The 19412-nt window shown below is 45.3% G+C and overlaps 1 protein-coding gene across 18 annotated transcripts in view; it reads left to right on the top strand.

Annotated features, from left to right (window-relative positions):
• CLASP1 (cytoplasmic linker associated protein 1) overlaps nt 1-19412 on the top strand; it is a 250612-nt gene that overhangs the window by 15104 nt on the left and 216096 nt on the right. For all 18 annotated transcript variants that reach the window (XM_089779659.1, XM_089779647.1, XM_089779645.1 and 15 more), the window contains exon 2: nt 11186-11671. In XM_089779659.1, coding sequence (XP_089635785.1) covers nt 11477-11671 — 195 coding nt within the window. In that variant the 5' untranslated portion in view covers nt 11186-11476. The remainder of the gene's footprint in view (nt 1-11185; nt 11672-19412) is intronic.

Below are 19412 nucleotides of genomic sequence, written 5' to 3'. Positions count from 1 at the left end.
TATACTGCAGAGCCTACAGCAAAATCTCCCCAGGCGCGGGACTGCTGACCCCGTTCCCTGGAGATGGCTTCACAGCTGTGGAGAAGCTGTCTCCCCTGGAGCCAGACAGAGTTTAACCAATAACATTAACCAATAAGCTGTTAGTAACTTACCTGTTACTAGGGATGTTACCTAGTAACTTACCTATTACTAGGGATGTTAGAGTTTAATCAATCAACCGGTCCACGGATAAGCATGAGCTTATCGGTTTAACCAGTTGATTGATTAAACTAACATCCCTAGTAACAGGTAAGTTACTAGGTAACATCCCTAGTAACAGGTAAGTGGTATTTGTAACACCTACAGGTAAAAAACAATAAGGAGTCGAATGGCACCTTAAAGACTAACAGATTTATTAGGGCATAAGCTTTTTGTGAGATACAACTCCCTTCCTCACATGCTTGAGGTGAAAGAGAGGCAGGGATGCAGAGATGGGAGTGTAACATCAGTGCTAATTAAATCAGGTTAGGGACACCATTCCTGTCTATCCTGGGGGGCGGGGTGGTTTGAGCACTGGCTTGTTAAACCCAGGGTTGTGAGTTCAATCCTTGAGGGGGCCATTTAGGGATCTGGGGCAAATCTGTTCCTGCCATGGGGGCAGGGGACTGGACTCTGTGACCTCTCAGGGTCCCTTCTAGTTCTATGAGATGGTATATCTCCATATATTATTATTATCAGGGTGGATGTGGCTCAACTCCAACAGTGTTGGGAAAGTGAAAGTACCTGAAGGGTAAGTTACTTATGGAATGGCTCTTTCATTATAATGTCTCTATTTAGACCCATTCTGATGGTGTCAAATTTGCATATGAATTCCAGCTCAGCAAACTCTGGGCTACAGTCTGTGTTTGAAGGTTTTTGCCTAAGAATGGCGACTTGAAAATCAATTACTGTGTGGTTACTAACTTCCAAGTTGCCATTTACATGCGAATTTGATACTATCAGAATGGTGGAAAATATCACTGTTGAAGGTGAGCCACATCCACCCTGATTTAATTAGCATTGGTGTAACACTCCCACCTCTGTATCCCTGCCTTTCTTTCACTTCAAGTATCTGAAGAAGTGGGTTGTATCTCATGAAAGCTTTTGCGCTAATAAATTTGTTAGTCTTAAGGTGTCACTGGACTCGTTTTTTTGTTGAAACAGACTAATGTTCCGTAACACTTAAATCAGAAATGTACATTATTTGATTGTAATTGTCAAAATGTACCAGAACAATACAAAGAACATTACTACCTGCACATGGGAGCTAGAGCAACATGCAGTGAGAGCAAGATTCTGTAAAGTATTTGCAGAGTTGCCATTTGTGTAACTCTCTGCCACCTTCATCTTTCCAGGAAGATGAACTTTCTCCTCCAGTTAGGACATTTGATGTTGGCATTGTCACTTTGGTTATGTCATTGAAAAAGCTTTATGGTTAGATAAAGAAATAGTGTGTTTCCTAACTGAGAAGTTTTACATACTATTGCATTCCTGTAATCCCAAAATGCTTTACAAGTACTGTACAATTCTGATATGCAGCCATCTCTGTAAGAAGGGGTCGACAAGTGCCCAGGGAACTTAGCACAACAGTTGAGGGAGAAGAGGTAACTTTGGTCAAAGACACTGGGGCAAATCCCTTCTTCTATCAAAGAGCTATGAGATCCTGCCATGAGATGTGTGAGGGCAGGGGACTGGACATGATGACCTCGCGAGGTCCCTTCCAGTTCTAGTATTCTATGATTCTATTATCTTTTCTACGTTCTCAGAGAAAGCAGTGTGAGTCCTACTTTGGGCAGGGGGTTGGACTCAATGACCTTGTGAGGTCTCTTCCAGCCCTAGGAGTCTATGTATAGAATTCAGTTGATTTCTGAAGGGTGTTGTGTTGTCCCCAGGAGGAACATGAACTGTTGGCTGTTGTGAAGACCCAGTGTTTAGCCCTCTAAACTATTCATTCCCTTTGGCAAGAGTTGTTAGATATGCACCACAGAATAAGTGATTCTTTTGTAGGCTTTTATCCTTGAAAACAAAAATCATGGCCTGTTTGAAAGTGGAAGCTTCTTCAAGAGGAGCTCTTCATCCTGTGGCAAGTCAAGGTTCAGAGGCATGATTGTTTGATGTGCCTTGAGCTAATCTTTAATTTGAAGTTTGCCTGAAACTACACCATGAGACCTGTTGGAAAGTAACTTTGCTTGTGTAACTTTTATGCCTTGGTTACATAATATGACTGCTGTGCAGTCTGTTTTGGTGGGATGGTCTGTTAGCCAGCAACTCCCAAGAAATTAATATTGCACTGAATAAGCAGCATGAGGGCTTGAAAGCTGATTGTAAACCTAAATTTACCAGCTAAGGCCCGATATTGAGATGCATTTAGGAGGCTCTCCGGTGGGGCCCTGGGGCAGCAGCTCCAGAGCATGTGCCATCCCTCACAATTTTCATGAATGACAGCAGCGTGAAACTGACTTTGTCCTCTCTCTGCAGCCGGTGAATAGCAGTGGTGAAATTGCTGACCTGGGAAGCTGTGAGCAGCAGCAGTTTGTCTGGAGTCTAGAAGGGCTTGTCTATGCAAGGAGATATCAGGACTAGATCGTCCAGACTTAAACTCAGTGTGTGGCTGCTCTTAATTCAGAGCGTTTTATACCAGACTAATAGAATCCACTTCCAGAATGGATTACGTTAATTTGGAATAGGGCACTCGTATTCCAGAGACAGAGCATCCACCCCTGGAGTTAATCTGCTTTAAATTCACACTCTGTTTTATTCCAGATTAATTTCATATGTTGACAGGGAGACAGTACTGCATCCATCACATGTCGAGGGTTTTCTTCCTAATCCCCAAGGTTAGACATAATTTTACAGTGGAGTGTGAAGAGGCATAAGCTGTTACATTCTGCAGAATTTCACTTTGTACTGCTAGCTTCAGGCAAGAGGGGATTTTTTTTTAAGTGCAGAAAAAAAGAAATCCTCCAAGATGTCCAGTTCAGCATTTTTACTGATTTTTTTTTTATCATGTTTTCACAAAACGGTTCTAAATATATATACTTAACTGTTTGGAGCAATTCATTCTAAACTGTGTAGATTCCTTTGCTGTGGACTGTCCTTTCAGTGTTGAGGATGTGCTGAGGTGGAGTGATTAGGTGTTGTTTACTGGGTTTGAGTTAGACTGTGCTTTCCATTGTTAGTTATTTTTACCTTATGTTTTTGGAAATCCAGTTTTGGGCCAAAGCCTTCATAACTAATTTGAAGTTTGTGGTTCTTTGCAAGATGCCTTTGGTGGACAAGTTAGAGGGGGCGGAGATATTGTGACTGCGCATTTACATAAAGAAAACAGGAGCTTCATTTTTGCAAAATTGTTTCCTAAATCTTTTGGATCATCCAATCAGGCTACTTGCTTAGACCAAGTTCAGTCTAGGCTATCTTTCTGAATTGAGTAAGCCCATGGTCCCCAGACCGGTGCCCACGGGCGCCATGGCGCCCGCCGGGCCCTTTACGTGCGCCCGCGGAGTAATCTGAGCTGGCCCTGCCCCCGGGCATGCGGCAGGTGCCAGCCCCGGGTGCATGGCCGACCCCGGGCTGGGGGGCGCCGCGCGTACCCTTGCCGGCCCTGGTGCTGGCCTTGGCCCCGCCCCCAGGGGCGCTGCGCGTGCCCTTGCCGGCCCTGGCGCTGGCCTTGGCCCCGCCTCGGGGGGTGCCGCGCGTGCCCTTGCTGGCCCCAGCCTCACGGAACCTGGGCAGCCCCTGCCCGGGATCGCAGCACATGCTGGTGCCGACCTTGGGTGTGCGGCACATGCTTGGCCCCGCCCCCAGTCACGTAGCCTGTGAGCGGCTCTGCCCCCGTACGCACAGCGCGTGAGCAGCCCCGCCCCCAGGCGCCTGGCAGCCCCAAAACGTTGGGGACCACTGGAGTAAGCCTTTGACTAGGCTTGCAATGTTTGAGTTGTTTCTGGTCCTATGTTTATAGCTATTTTCAAAACGTGGAGAAGTATCAGACATAACAAGTTTGCATCACTGGGTTCTTGGCCTGCAAGGACTTAAGATTTACATGACTGGACAGCTTCTGGGAGGAAGAGTTTTGGTCCTCAAGGCTAATGTCTATAGGTTCCTGCAGTCAGTGGAACTACCTCGTATTGACTAAGGATGTTAAATTGCGGTTATCTGGCTATTCGTATAGCTGATACAGTTTGTAGGTGTTTATCTTTGTCTGAGGGGTTGGAGCAAATGCGGTTGTATCTTAGTGCTTGGCTGTAGACAGTGGATTGTTTGGTATGTCCAGGATGGAAGCTGGAGGCATGTAGGTAAGCATAGCGGTCAGTAGATTTTCGGTATAGGGTGGTGGTTATGTGACCATCACTTATTCACACTGTAGTGTCCAGGAAGTTGATCCCTCGTGTAGACTGGTCTAGGCTGAGGTTGATGGTGGAGTGGAAACAGTTGAAATCACGGTGGAATTCTTCCAGAGCCTCCTTCCCATGGGTCCAGATGATGAAGATGTCATCAGTGTAGCATGAGTAGAGGAGGAGCACTAATGGGCGAGAGCTGAGGAAGCGTTATGGCTGAGGAAGGTCAGCCATAAAAATGTTGGCATATTGTGGGGCCATGTGGGTGCCCAAAGCGGTGCCACGGGTGTGAAGGTATAAATTGTCCCCAAATCTGAAATTGTTGTGGGTGAGGATAAAGTTACAGAGCTCGGCCACCAGTTGTACCGTGGCATCATCAGGGATACCGTTCATGACCGCTTGTATTCCATCTACGTGAGGGATGTTGGTGTAGGGAGCCTCTACATCCATGGTGGCTAGGATGGTGTTTTCTGGAAGATCACCAAAGCATTGTAGTTTTCTCAGGAAGTCACTGGTGTCTCGAAGATAGCTGGGAGTGCTGGTGGCGTAGGGTCTGAGTAGAGTCCACATATCCAGCAGTGAGAGTGCCAATGCCCGAGATGATGAGGTGTCCAGGAGGATGAACCTACAAGGATGAACCTACAAGGAGAAAAAGGGTATATTTTTAAACACGTTCTCTGACAAGTGTTAAAATTCTAGTGAGGACAAAGCAGGTGTAGTTTTAACTTTTGTTAGCTGGTTAAAGTAAACTCTGGGCTTTTTTCTTTGCCTACTGCTCTGTCTTTCCTAGGGTTAATACGTCTTTTATGTTCTGTTCTCATACATGCAAAGACCTTGTCCTCATGTATAACACACGCCTTCTCCTCATGTGGATGACTGACTTGCATCCACAAGTAGACTGTGTATAACAGCCAAGCTTGTGAGGCTTTGCTCAGGGATATTTGTTTCTTTATTTAATGTGTTAATTTTTTAAACTTGCATCCCACCAATTCCAAAATTGCAGAGAGTGATGGCCAGAACTTTCCTGAGTTGGAGGATAATCAAGACACTGAGAGACAGAAAGCGGGGGAGATACGTGGAACTTGATGGGCAGTCAGCAAGGGCAGCCAGAGAGGAAAAAGAGAGAGAGGGATTAATTTCTTCCTCCTTCCTAAAATCCTGCCTGCTCAAAGCCCATTCCAGATGGGAGACAGCGGGCAACAACTGCCTGCCAATCTGTTCCAATCTGGGGGGCTGGAAGGTACTTTGGAGGGGGCAGGAGATACATAAGGCATGATGGAGGGAAAATGGCGGGGGGAGCAAGCATAAGGGCAGGGAACAGAGCCATTGTCATGGTGGGGAGATTAGGAGAGAGGTCAAGAGCCAAATCTTTCGCATGGTGTGGAGAGTGGGGGATGCTGCTATTGAGAGGGCAGTAGGAGGTTGGCGGGGGGGGGAGGACAGAAACCCTGGCATAATGTGCACAATGAAGGACCCTGATGTGGTTTGGGATGGCAACAGGGCTTTGGCATGGTGGGGAGAACAGGGGGACCCAGCAGTGGTGGAGCAAGGGGACAAGGCAAGAATGCTGAACCTTGGAGGGTGGGAGGAAGAGTTTGGGGGGGGGGGATGGGTCACAGAAGCTTCATGGTTGGAGAGACTGGAGGACCCAAGCATGAGAGGATGGAGACACATGGAGCCTCTGCCATGGAGGGAGAAGGGGAAGGGCAGAATTGGGAGAAGTGGGAATGAGTATGTGCTAGGCATGTTAGCAGGTAGCTGTTTACATGATTAACTGATAAGCTTGGGCTCATTGGTTAATCCTAAATGACATGCACCCACCTCCCTTGCTGCTCTGATACAGAGGCAACAAGGGGGGGCAGGAGCTGGGGTCATGGGGTGTATTAACAACCCTAGTGTGCACACAGCCACTGGTGTGGGCCAGTGGGAGCCCCTGGTAAGGGAGATATGGGGAGTATACAGGCTGCCTGCCAAATGGATATTGGAGAGACTTGCAGGGAGTCCCTGAAATAGAGGGGGATGGGAAAGCGGGGGGGGAGTGGGTGAGGCAAGGAGCTCTGGTGTGTCCAGTAAGCTCGGGTGACAAGCTGTAGGGTGTGCGATCCCTTGAGATGTGATTGGCTCGCACGTGCTTTCATTCTCTAAATCGTGGGAAGTGGTTGGACAGTCTTGTCCTTGCTGAAAAAGATGCTGTTCCTGTTCGTTTTAAATGAATTAGCTCCAAGCATCTGGGTCTTGGCTTGATGTTTTTCCGCTGTTACCTTAATCGAGTTAGTTTAACGACTGAAAAGATTCAGGTTATTAGTGAGATGAGTTGGGTAAGGTAATATCCTTCACTGGACCAGCTTCTGCTGCTGAGAGAGACCCACCTTGTCTGTGCATGCGCACATCGCCCGAACCTGGCTCTTCCGGGTTACAATCTACTCGCCCATAGCGAGTAGATTGTATTATTTGTCGAGCCCTGGTTACAACACTACATAGGATACAGGTCAACATTTTGAAGCCCCAGGCTCTCTATGTTAGCTACATGGCCAGCTAATACTCTTTTGAAATGGGTAGTTTGCATCTTAACAAGCCTTAAGGCAGTGGTCCCCAACCTTTTGGGGCTGCCGGGCGCCTGGGGGCGGGGCCGCTCATGCGCTGCACGTACGGGGGCGGGGCCACTCACAGGCCACGTGACTGGGAGCGGGGCCAAACATGTGCCGCACGCCAGAGGCCGGCAGCGGCATGTGCCGCGATCCTGGGGAGGGGCTGCTCAGGTTCCGCGCGGCCGGGGCCAGTGCGGGCATGCGTGGCGCCCCCAGGGCCAGCGCCAGGGCCGGCAAGGGCACGCGCGGCGCCCCCGGGGGAGGGGCCAGGGCCAGTGCTAGGGCCGGCAAGGGCATGTGCGGCGCACCTGGGGGCGGGGCCAAGGCCAGTGCCAGGGCTGGCAAGGGCATGCGCGGTGCACCTGGGGGCGGGACCAGGGCCAGGGCTGGCAAGGGCACGCGCGGCGCACCTGGGGTCGGAGCCGGCCATGTGCCCAAGGTTGGGGACCACGGCCTTAAGGGCTCCTGTCCATAGGAAGTTGCCCAGAATAGCTATTCGGGTCACAACTTTTCCAGTCACTTACCCTATATGGGCTCTATTCCAGAATAGGCCACTTGATTCCAGAATAATGAGTGCATTTCTAGATGGGAATAATGATTCTGGAATAAAATGACTTATTCTGGAATAGTTTCACAGAAGGAGCTAATATGCATGATTGTAATCTGCAGTAGCTATTCTGATCAATTTCCCCATGTAGACTGGGCTTTTCATTGTTATTGGTCTGAGCTACCACAACTGAAAAACAACTTTGTGCTTGGAAGTCAGGAAATGACAACATTGTAGCAGTAGTTAAGTATGAAGAGACTCCATCTACAAATACCCAGTTAAACAGAGATCAGTCTTCTCTTTTGACCCCTTGCTACCAGTGCTTCTCCAGCATCACTGTGAACCAGACTACAGATGAAAATCCTGTTGAATTAGTTAACTGTTTAAATGCCTGAATAGGTGGGGGTTTCTCGGGTAGCAGTGCTCCAGCCTAGCCAGTGGTGGTGATGAGGAGCTGCTCCAGCCGCTGATGGTTACCCTTAGCTGGTAAGCATCATCCGGGAATGGTGATGCTTACTGATTAACCCTTCACATCCCCAAACCAGACATCAGGAGAAAATCAAGGCAATTAGGCAAGTAACACAGCCAGGAAGGCTTTGCAAAGAGTTCAGTGGTTGGTACTCTAGTGGCTTCCATCAGATAAGAGGGTAGGTAAAGATCCTCATTGTAAAGATAACAGGGGTGTGTTGAGGTCAAGACTTAAGGTTATGAGGGAGGTCAGGCTGTTCTTTAGTTTGGAACTACAGCTAGTACCTCCTTCAAAAAACATTTTGAGATGGGTGCTTTGAAACTAGGACAGTTCTATTCAGTTTCCCATGATGGTATCTGAGGGCATTGTTCAAGATTTGAAAGTTGAAATTAAAACTGGGCCCGGCGCCCAGATAGAAATTAGTTTTTGTACAAGCTGAATAGGAAAAGGACCCCCCCCCCCACCGAAAAGAGAAGGTCACAAATGCAGTGAACCAAATAGAAAAGCCTTACCCAGAGCCTTCCAGACAAAGAGGGAAAGGGGTGAACTGTCTTACATAGTCTCCATGGGCTGGCAGTCTTATTGAACATATGAGACCTCCAAGAGCTGGTGAAATCTTAGTTTCAAACTCCTGCATGGGGATTTTGCATGTGGGTTGTATTCTAGTCTTCATTGTGCTGCTGAGGTTCTTCCCTTTTGCCCTGAAGCTGTTACAAGGGGCTTTCACTGCTCAATGATTTTCTAGGTGTATGAAATCAGTGACTGCACAGTGGGCACAGACTTAAAAACACTCCTTTGCAAGGCAGAATAGTGTTACATTTACCAGTGCAAAATATACTCGCTCACTGTTTACAATGATGGTAGTAGAAAATGCTAATAGTTTAATTTCCAATTTGAGAAAAAAAATACCTTACCTTGAGCAAGTGGGCAAATCAGAGCTTTGCAGAATCCTAGGGCCAGTCCTAAGGATGTTGGGATGGATGCTTATTGCTCATAAATGGTGCTGGATTAAAGGCCCGTACAGACTGACAGCAGTGCGCGGAACACAGCAGTGATAAATGCCTCACTTGAGCACTGATCTTGCAGGGGCGAGAAGGGAGTTCAGTCTTCCTGGCCTTTTCAGTCCTGGGCCTTTTCCCCTACTATGGGAATTTTTTGGCAGAGACACTTGCCAGTGGGAACTGGGTAGAGAAACCAAACAGCAATAAGATGGTTTAAAAAGTGCTTTAAAAAAACCTGCCATTGTGGGCTAGATTTGAACCAGTGGGGAGGGGGACAATTGGGGCACTGATCATGTGATTGTCTCCCCATTAGGGATGTAAGTGACTAGTTGCTTCTCCTCCTCCCTCCCTCCCCCGCCTCTATCAGAAAGAGGCAGCGGGGGGGTGGGGGGAATGGGAGTGTTGGGAGCCTGCTTAAAAGCTGTTCCCTCCAGCTCCATGGGAGGGGGGTAGGGGCGCAGCAGCAGCATTCCAACTTTGAAATGCACAAGAGTGCCTGCGGGGGCTCTTCTACATTTCAAAGGCAGAACGCTGTGCTAGTCCTTATCGACTAATCGAATAGTCGACGAAAATCCCATTGATTATTCGATTAGTTAATTAATCAAAACTACTCCCCATGTGACTCCTCCCCACACCACCCCTAGCCCAGAGGAGGGCTCTGTCCCCTTGCTGCTGCTTAGCAATGGGGCCCCAGGGATTAGTGGGGGACAGGGTCTAGTGCTGGAAGCAGGGGTCAGCCCCAGGCCACTCCGCTCCCAATCATTTGCTCCACTTCCCACTGCTGCTGGCAGTGAGTGTGGCAGACTCCCGGCCCCTGTCAGTCCCCTGGGCGAGGGGGCTGGGGGCCCTCAGATATGGAAAGCCTCCACAGCAAATTAGTCGGGGACAGAGGAGCTGAAAAATAACCTGTTCTGTGTATGGCCTGCTCTTGTTTTCTGTTTCTCTAAGCCTGTATGTTCACACCAGTTAGGTATCTGCTTTGCAGCCTCTCCGCTTCCCCCTTCCTTCACACTGAGCCTGACCTGCTTTCCTTGTGCTAGTGCAGAAAGTAGGGCAGGCTTCTAGCTTTGGATGTTATTATTAGAAAGTGTTTAAAAAAAATCAAATCCTGGATTCTTACCTGCCTCGCCTTTTCAAAGAAAAACGGTGCAATAAAGAGAGCACCTCAGGAAAATTATATATCGTGATGCTGACTCCTGCCTTTAGCAGCATGAGAGAGACTGAAGCTAAAGGGCAGGAATGGGGGGAGAAGAGGCTCCTTCCCTGGGCTAGTGGAGAGGATTCATTTAGATATGGAGGGGGCGTGGCAGAGAGACACTGCAGCTGTTTGTAAAGGGAGATTTCCAGTCAGTAGCATTAGACTGGAGGTTCCTTGACATACTTCCCCAGCTTGTGTTAAGATGCAGAAAAGCCCTGCTGAAAAGGAACAGTGAAGAGCACACTCAACTCTGTGACTGAGTTGAGAATCCAGAGTTGTACCATGGTGGATTACACTGCTGTAAATCCCGAGTGAGAGCAGAGTTTGCCCTCTGAGTTTCTTTTATGGCCCTCCTTACAGGACATCTCAAACAGTATTAGCTAAACCACATTTTGCACACTATGCTAGTAAGGTGTTTCCCAGGCCAGCATATTGAGGGCTGCATGGTGTTAGCCAGTTTATAAAACCATGTTGTAATGTGGCTCATCACAGTTAGATCTCTAGAAACAGCTTTTGATTTTCCTAACAAAAGCTGTGGTTCTGGCTTCTATTTGACCTGTATTTTTGATGGGGCATAAAATAGGATCCGGATTCTTATGACATTGGATCTCATTTGACTGAAAATTTTCAGCAGTTAGATTTCTTTCTGTACTCATTTCTTAAAACAGACACACATTCTCAGTAACTGAGGAGCCATATAACTGGAACATCACTCGACCTTTGGGGACTGACAGAACACGTGAATTCTCATCCACCCTTGATTGAGACCCAAAGTTGCTGGATCTATCACTAGAACTGCTTCTCCGGGGACTGATGGATAACTGCCTTTTTAGAAACATAACCCAAGGTCTTTGTCCTGACCTGCCTAATACTGTCTGTTTAAAAAAATAAATCCTAGCAATACCGTTTGCATCTGGTTTATTACATCTTCATCTCCCTCTGATGAATAACCTGTTTTGTCACATGTTTTGATTTTCTTCATAATTAATTTGTTTAAGCTACAGTGCTGTCTTGTTTTTGTTTCTTTCAGAATGGGCTGCTGAACCAGGAGATATTTCAGACCCAATGATACAGCATTGCTGCACCGCTCACAGCTTTATCTATTACTAGTTATTTAAACTGGACTTTTAATATCCTGCCAGCTGCTCTTCAGACACACATGGTGCATTGTTGTCATTCTCAGAATTGCATCTTTGAAACCCAGGGCCTCAGTAACCTTCGTGGAACAAAGAGGCAACCTACAGGATACATTTATAGTGGGATTTCTCAGACTTACTGCCCTCTAGCTTTATTCTCCCCAGTGCTGAATTTCTAGCACATCATGGAGCCTGGTATGGAGTATTGCTTAGCACAGGTGCTTCAGAAAGATGTTGGAAAGAGACTTCAGGTTGGCCAAGAACTGATAGATTATTTCTCAGATAAACAGAAGTCTGCTGATCTTGAACATGATCAGACTATGCTGGATAAAATGGTTGATGGACTTGCCACTTCTTGGGTAAATTCCAGCAATTACAAGGTAAGATTTGCTTGGGGAAAACTGATTAGAGTCTAATTCTGCTTTAGTCTGGCAAGTCAAATTGTCTTATATGTAAGGAACTTCTTTTAAATAAACATGGAATCTTGTTCATTTTCACTTGTTGTTCTGCAGACTTCTTCATAGTCCTATTCAATCCATTGTTCTCACCTCATTTCTCAATAAAGATTTTGTAGTTGATGCTGTAGTCGAGGACCCATGGTACTCAAACTGCAATGCTTAAATAAACAAGTGTGTTAATATTCTGTATCTTAAATCACAGCTAAGCTTTTCTCCAAATTGAGTAGCAGGTTACATTTTGCAGTTAGCTAACTTGGATTGTTTGCATAGCTTGTTCACTTGTGCGATTTGGTCATCTCCAATAGCTGTTCCATTGTTAACAGAAGTTAATGAATTTGTACTGGATATATTTGTAATATATTAATTGGTTTTATTGCAAAACATTCATATAAGCTGCCAATATCCTTTTATTCTTGCATTGAACAACAGCTAATGTGAGTTTTACATTAACTGCTTTTATGATACAATATGTAAGTGTACTTTATACTTCGTAGAAGGCTCATTCAGCCATTGTATCTTCAGCTATGTCAGAATTTGCCATCATTTGTAGTGATATCACTGTGGGACAGGAATGGGTGGCAGGACATGGAACTCTCCATAGCAATTAGGGATGTGGTATCTGGGAGTAGCCCCCTGCCGGTGGGCAGCTGTGGGCGGAGGGCTGCTCCAGCTTGGTTGGGTCCCTGTGTGGGATTGCTGGCTTCTAACCCCTGAGTCGGCAGCCCCATATGGGGCTGGCAGAGCCTCCTGCCTAGCACACCCTTTAATCGGTGAACTGGTTAAACACTACGTTTAACTGGTTACATTCCTCATAGCAATCTGCCACCACTCTCCAAGGCGTATTTGGCTTTTGTGTAACAAGTTAATTGGCTAATTCTTAACGAGCAAGTGTTAACTTACAATTTGTACGTGTTCGCTTCCTTCCTGTGGAGGCCTCACGGACCCAGGATCAGTCTCACCCAAATCATAGTTGAAACACATTGCCCAGGTTGTATGAGAAAAGTAAGGCAGTTCTGTTGTGGATAACTCATGGACTTCTTCAGTTCTTTTGAGAACTGAAACGCTTCACAGGATTAAAAACCCCAGAGCTTGGAATGAATTAACTATGGTTCCCTCTGGAATTATTTGCGATTTACGGCATTATGCAGAGCCTGGAATACCAGTTACTCAGGTGCTCCAGAGTTCATTGTTTCCTGCAACTCCATTTCAGTGTTTTCACAGACTTTTTAAACTGGCAGTGTGTGCAAGGATGCAGCATTTCTCTGATTTATATGATCAGCTGCATTTTTTTGCATTGCCCTGTTTGTTGTCTGCATTTGTGCAATTGAATTTTGAGTACGCTTGATTGGGCACTGAGCAATTGTGGTGGAAGCTGAACTTCCTCTGACGTTTTAGAGAACTTCTGCATGTCACAGGTGGCAAGAAGATCAGTTCTGATGCACACTGCAAAGACATCTTGATGTGTGCATGCCAGCTGTTCTGTTACCTGAGGGTATTGCATGCTTTTTCCTTCTTCCTAAGGGGTTCCTCAACTATTATGTTATCTTACTACTGAAGATGTTGGAATTCACAGATATTATCAACTTTTTTCTATTCATAGCGCTTTTAAAAATTAACAAAGGTTATATAGATACATAGGATGTGCCAAGCTCAGCTTGAAGTTAAAATGCAGAGTAAGATTTTTGTTTTTATATGTTATCGTTGCTTTTTTTTTTCTTCACCATTGGTCCCTTGAAATATGCATTCTCCCAACTTCCAGCAAGGAATTTTATGGGGATTAGTGAAGCAGGAAAGACCAATAAGTCATTGACTCTCCATATAGTCTCACATTTTTGTATGACCTCATATTTTAAATATGTAGATCTTCTTATTGCATAAATTGAGGCAGCGGCTACATTCAGGCTACGTCTAGACTGGCATGATTTTCCGGAAATGCTTTTAACGGAAAAGTTTTCAGTAAAAAGCATTTTCGGAAAAGAGCATCTAGATTGGCATGGACGCTTTTCCACAAAAGCACTTTCTGCGGAAAAGCGTCCGTGCCAATCTAGATGCGCTTTTCTGCAAAAAAGCCCCAATCGCCATTTTCGCGATCGGGGCTTTTTTTGCGGAAAACAAATCTCACCTGTCTACACTGGCCCTTTTGCGCAAAAGTGACTTTTGCCCGAACGGGAGCAGCATAGTATTTCCGCAAGAAGCACTGATTTCTTACAGTAGGAAGTCAGTGCTTTTGCGGAAATTCAAGCGGCCAGTGTAGACAGCTGGCAAGTTTTTCCGGAAAAGCGGCTGATTTTCTGGAAAAACTGGACAGTCTAGACACAGCCTCAGTGTTTATCATTGTTATGGAAACTAGTGGTTTTCTTTCATAGTACAGGCTGAACCTCTCTCATCCAGAACTCTTATCCAGAAACATCTGTGGTCCAGAATGATTTTAGTTAGCCAAATGTCCACTTTTTATGGGTGTGGCCAAGTCTCCCGTGGCCCGATAAAGTTTGTTTACAGCCACCAGTCCTGGATCTGTGTTCTGTGCTGTTATTTAGCTTTAATTCACCCCTACATGTCCTCTAAGAGCCCAGTGAGCAGTGGAAGTGTAGGTAATGGTGCGAGAAAACACTGACCTCCCGTGATCCAGAAATCTCTCTAGTTCAGAGCTGGTCTGGTCCTGAGGGTGCCGGGTGAGAGAGGTTCAACCTGTCGTTTATAAAATGACTTATCTATGGAATAGTTCTGGTACTTACGCAAAGGCCCTTCACATAGAAGTCATGCCTGGAGAGCCTTTAGCTCAGTGGTATGTTTAATTGATTAAACTCTTACATGGAGCTGGGCTGGGGTCTGGAGCAGCCCCCTGCAGACTGTGGCTGGGTTGGAGCACCCCCGCCCGCAGTGCGGCAGGCTGGCCTCACCACAGGTGGGGGCTGCTCCATCCCGGGCTGTTGGTTAACCATAATCGGTAAGCATCACCTGGTAAGGGTGATATTTATCGGTTAACCATTCACATCCCTACAACCTGGATGTAAATCTTGCACAATAGTATACCTGTCTCCATCTCTTGTTGTGGCTCGCTGCATTTAAATTACCATCTCCCTGCATATTGGCTGCTTGGTGGGATCATAGGAGCTCAGGTTCCTTTGCTCAGTGCTACTTGCAGGGGGAACTAGGTGTGAGTGAGGCTAGGAGCTCCTGATATTTGATCAAATCCAGGGACTCTTCTAAATAACTGCAGGTTACTTATCACTTCCATAGAGTAGCCATTAGGAGATCTAGACTGGGAGTGTTTGGCTACAGTTGAAGAAGCCAGTATTTCTAGTGTATCTGTCTCTCTCTCATTCTTGCTCCATCCCCAAGTCTGGAAGTGTCTATTTAAAGCAAAGACTGGGGTGATATCACTTGATGATTTCCCTGTTCTGTTCATTCCTTCTGGGATCACCAAGCATTGGCCAGTGTCGGCGGACAGGATACTGGGCTAGATGGACCTGACCCAGTATAGCCATTCTTATGACTGAGACTATATGGAAACTGAAATTCAGAATCGCTGTTACTGAACGTTTCATTAATAAAAGAAGGTCTTGAGCTTTGAGTCACTGATCCGGTGGCATGAGACAGTATGCTTAGTTTACTCCTGGCTGTGGCCTGCGCCCAGTATTGCTCTTAGCGAAGTCTGTCAGCCATCCAGTGTAATTATGGAAACATCAGCACACACAGGCTAAGTGACTTTCACAAGGCTGTCCGCTTCAGGATTCAAAACAATGAGTCCCAATTGCCAACGACACAACAAGAGTAAATCTATTTAAAGAGAGGATATAGGTTTCCTTTTGGAGTGCATAGGCCTCCACTGTCTAATAACTGTGCTCAAGCAGTTTTTTAGACTCTGGCCTCGTCCACTCAGTATTTTGTGGAATCCTTCCTCTTGGCGCCAGCTAACATACAGTACCACCCTTCTCCAAAGGCTGTAGCAAAAAAGAGAAGGTGGCTAGGAGAAGGGAGTGCATTGCTTCAGTCAAAGGCGATACAAGTGTCGTGCATGGAAGAGCGTAAGTAAATCCCAAGTTGATCTTTATTTAATCGGCAGGACTACCTACAAGTGAGTTGACAGACTGCTGCATCCCTTGTTTGTGCTGATGGCTTGCAGTCCCAGCAGTTCATGGTGAGCTGCTGTTTTCTGAAGGGAAGAAGACACTCTAAAGCAATTCATGATGTCTGATAATCTCATATCAAAGGAAATATGAAAGATGTTCCCAAGAAGCAAGGCACTTGGAGACCCTGTCCAATGCTGCCTCTTCTCCACTAACAGGCATTGCTATTAATGCTGCTGCAACTTGTAGACCTAGGAATCTGATTACACAGACCATAGGCTTCCGCTGATGAATATCCTGGGGACAGAGACACTGCATATTTAATAACTTACTGTGTAAAGAGAATTACATGTGAACTAGCTGGTATCTAAAACCCAGCATAGGAAAGCTGGAACAAAGGACCATTGCATGGGACTACCATGACCCCCAAATCTTTTTCAGTCACTGCTTCCCAAGAGAGTCCTCCATTCAGTATTAATGACCTACGTTCTTTGTTCCGAGATGTATACATTCATATTTAGCCATATCAAAGCACAATTTGTTTGCTTGTGCTCTGTTTACCAAGTGATCCGGATCTGAATCAATGACCTGTCCTATTCATTATTTACTCTCCCACAATTTGTATGTTCTCTACAAACTTTACCAGTAATGGTTTTATATTTTCTTCTAGGTCATTGCTAAAATTCTTAAATAGGGTAGGACCAAGAAATAGTCCCTGTGAGATGCCACTGGAAATACACCCTGTCACAGATGATTGATCATTTACAGACATTTTGAGTTATCAGTCAGCCATATTTTTAATCCTTTTAATTTTTGTAGCATGTTCATTTTATATCGTTCTAGATTTCAAATCAGAATTTCATGTGGTATCAAGTTAAATGTCTCCTAGAAGTCAGTCTATTGTTGCTAAAATATTTATCTTTTTTAAGAGATTATAAATTTATCAAGTTAGTCTGACAGACTGTTTTCCATAAACCTGTGTTGATTTGCATTATTTACATTTATTCTCCTTTAATTTATTAATAAATAAAGTCAATAAAAGTCAGCCACTCCATTGTCTGGATTCTTCTTAGGATGATGGTTCAACAGCCAGTCTGTATCAACCAAACGTTATTACGGACTAATGGCTGTTTATTAGCCTTTTTTAAATGAGCCAGGAGTCTTAGGTTGTGTCTACATTTAAACTGCTACAGCTGCAATGCTTCAATGTAGGTCAGCAGTGGGCAACCAAGAATAGTGAGTGGGTCTCATGAGCGGTCCTCCTTTATCTCAATGGCCCACAGCAGCGGGGATGGTGTGGGGGTGTGAATCAGCATTTTTGCAGCACCACGAATTGTCTGAGAGGGAGAGGGAGGAGTAGGAAGTGCAAGGCTCTAGTGCCCCAGTGTGCAAGAGGTGCGTGGGTATCGGAGGCAGACAGGGTCCAGGAGCTGCAGGTGGAGGTGGTGTCAACTGGAGGAGTTGTGTAGATAATCCACCTCCCGAAAAACTGACAGTTACACTGAACTGCAATTCTTCTGTCAAGCTATTTCTGTGCAAGTCCTTTACACGGAAAGGGCACATCTAATTATTCTTGCACAGCATGCTACAGTGCAATAGTGACCGTTGCTAGCATGTTTAGGCCACCTGTGTTTGCAGCTAAATATGTCATTCTCTGAACTCCTTTGGATTGTGCTAGGAATGTAGGGATTCAACTAAAGGAAGAAGCAGAGGACATCTTGAAAAATTAAAAAACGTTATTCAGATGATCTTGTTAAAAACAAATACCACACACTCAAGAAAATGGAGACCAGGGACCTGATCCTATCCCTATTCATGCCAGTGTGGTTTTTGCTACTAACATAATTATCCACAGAATTGGGACTCAATATAGCAGAATTCAAATAGTTTTGAAATAAAATGCTTTTCTCCTTTTTAGTGAGGTATCAGCTGTCCTCAAAGGTTCCAACTTCAAGGCAGCAAAGACGGCTGCCATAATACTTTGCTCTGAATCACTAGCGGAGCTATTGTGACAAGCAAGTGGCACAAAGGGAAAAGTACTGCCCCTGAACATCTAAGTCCTCAGAGGGGGGGTATCTGTGGAGAAGATGCAGCCCTTCCCTTTTACTTTCCTTCCTTCCCTCACCTGAAGCTAGGCAATTTATTTCAGCAGTGTTTTGATTGCAAAGTTCTCCCTTCTTCTTAGTCTTATTTCTGATAAAATGCACCATTTGTTTTAAATGACTGTATAGCGTGTCCTGTTTTAATAAAGTCCAGAATATATGGTATTTAATAGAAGATGTGAGCCATGCTGAGTTGTGTACTAAGATCCTGCTGTTGATTTGTTGGTGTGCGGAGCTCCTGATTAAAAAAAAAAACAAAAAAAATCAAACTCCCAGTTGATATCATTAGTGGCAGGGCATCATACTTTCAGAAATAAAATAACAGACAGTGAAATATGATGAACTTCTATTTGCTATGGCAAAGACTTACAGTGGTAGAGGGAACAGTTTTCCACCTTGTTTTATGTCTGAAACATGACAAGGTTTTGCTTAGCTGAATAGGAAAAAACACCCCATACATCTAAATTACATGTCTCTTTAATTATGTATTTTGCAAATTATTTGTTTGCCTTTGTAATTGAGGGGTATAACAGATGGTGCAGGCTTAGTTAAAACTGCTGTCCATTAAAATAACTTGTGCTAATGAATTATTGCTCACTTTAAGCACGTACACTTTCCACATCATGATTCATGACTTTTTTTTTCCAGTTGAAATGCAATGGACAAAACTTTGACTCAAGGAAATAATTACTGTGTTAAGACTATGAACTGTGATCTTTTGGTCGATGTACTTAATGTATCTTGTGCATGTGAAGAGAATTGACTCTGTAGAAAGAGCAGATTGCAAAGGGTTTATGGACAGTCGTAGTCGATAGCCCTTCAATCTTTGGGTGTTGAACAATATATGAAGACTAAAACCACTAGGACCTACTGAATTATTTCAACCCTGAAGGTTTCATAACCCATGAATCCATGATCACCTCTAAAGCGGAAGCTTGAGGCCTTTGTTTACGCTTACCTGCACCATCGATCTACTTAAGCTCCGAGCCCGAGTCTGTACTCCGCTGCTTTTAGTCCAGCCTCTCCCTGACTTGGTTCCCCTTTTCTTTTCTTTCCCTCCCTTCTTCCTCTTGGCCACAGCCCCCTTCTCCGGCCCTGCCTGCCATATCCCTTTGCCTCTCTCCAAAAACTAGCGAAAACCAGAACTGTTCTGCAGAGCACGCCATCTGTTTCACAGTGTATGATTTTGATCTTCCCATCCACACAATGACATGTATTGTGGGCATACAGATGCAATGTAAAAATAACACGTGACTGCTTAAAATTAATTACCAAAATGAATAGGTATTAATGTTTCAGTGCCGGTCCGCCAAAAGTTTTTGAACGAATTTGCCGGTCTGCAGCCTAAAAAAGATTGGGAACTATTGTTCTAGAGTGTTTTCTTGACCAAACTCAGGCTCTTGCTCAGGACTGCTAGCTGACTAGGTGGGACTCCATCTCCGAGAAGGCTGAGGGCTTTACAGATAAGCCATCTCTTTGAGTTGCTCTTAG

The sequence above is a fragment of the Pelodiscus sinensis genome, chromosome 7 (genome assembly GCF_052426305.1).
Source record: "Pelodiscus sinensis isolate ZL-2025 chromosome 7, ASM5242630v1, whole genome shotgun sequence".
Classification (NCBI taxonomy): domain Eukaryota; kingdom Metazoa; phylum Chordata; order Testudines; family Trionychidae; genus Pelodiscus; species Pelodiscus sinensis.
The sequence above is the reverse complement of the archived record's forward strand: the minus strand, read 5'-3'. Positions and strand labels throughout refer to the sequence as shown.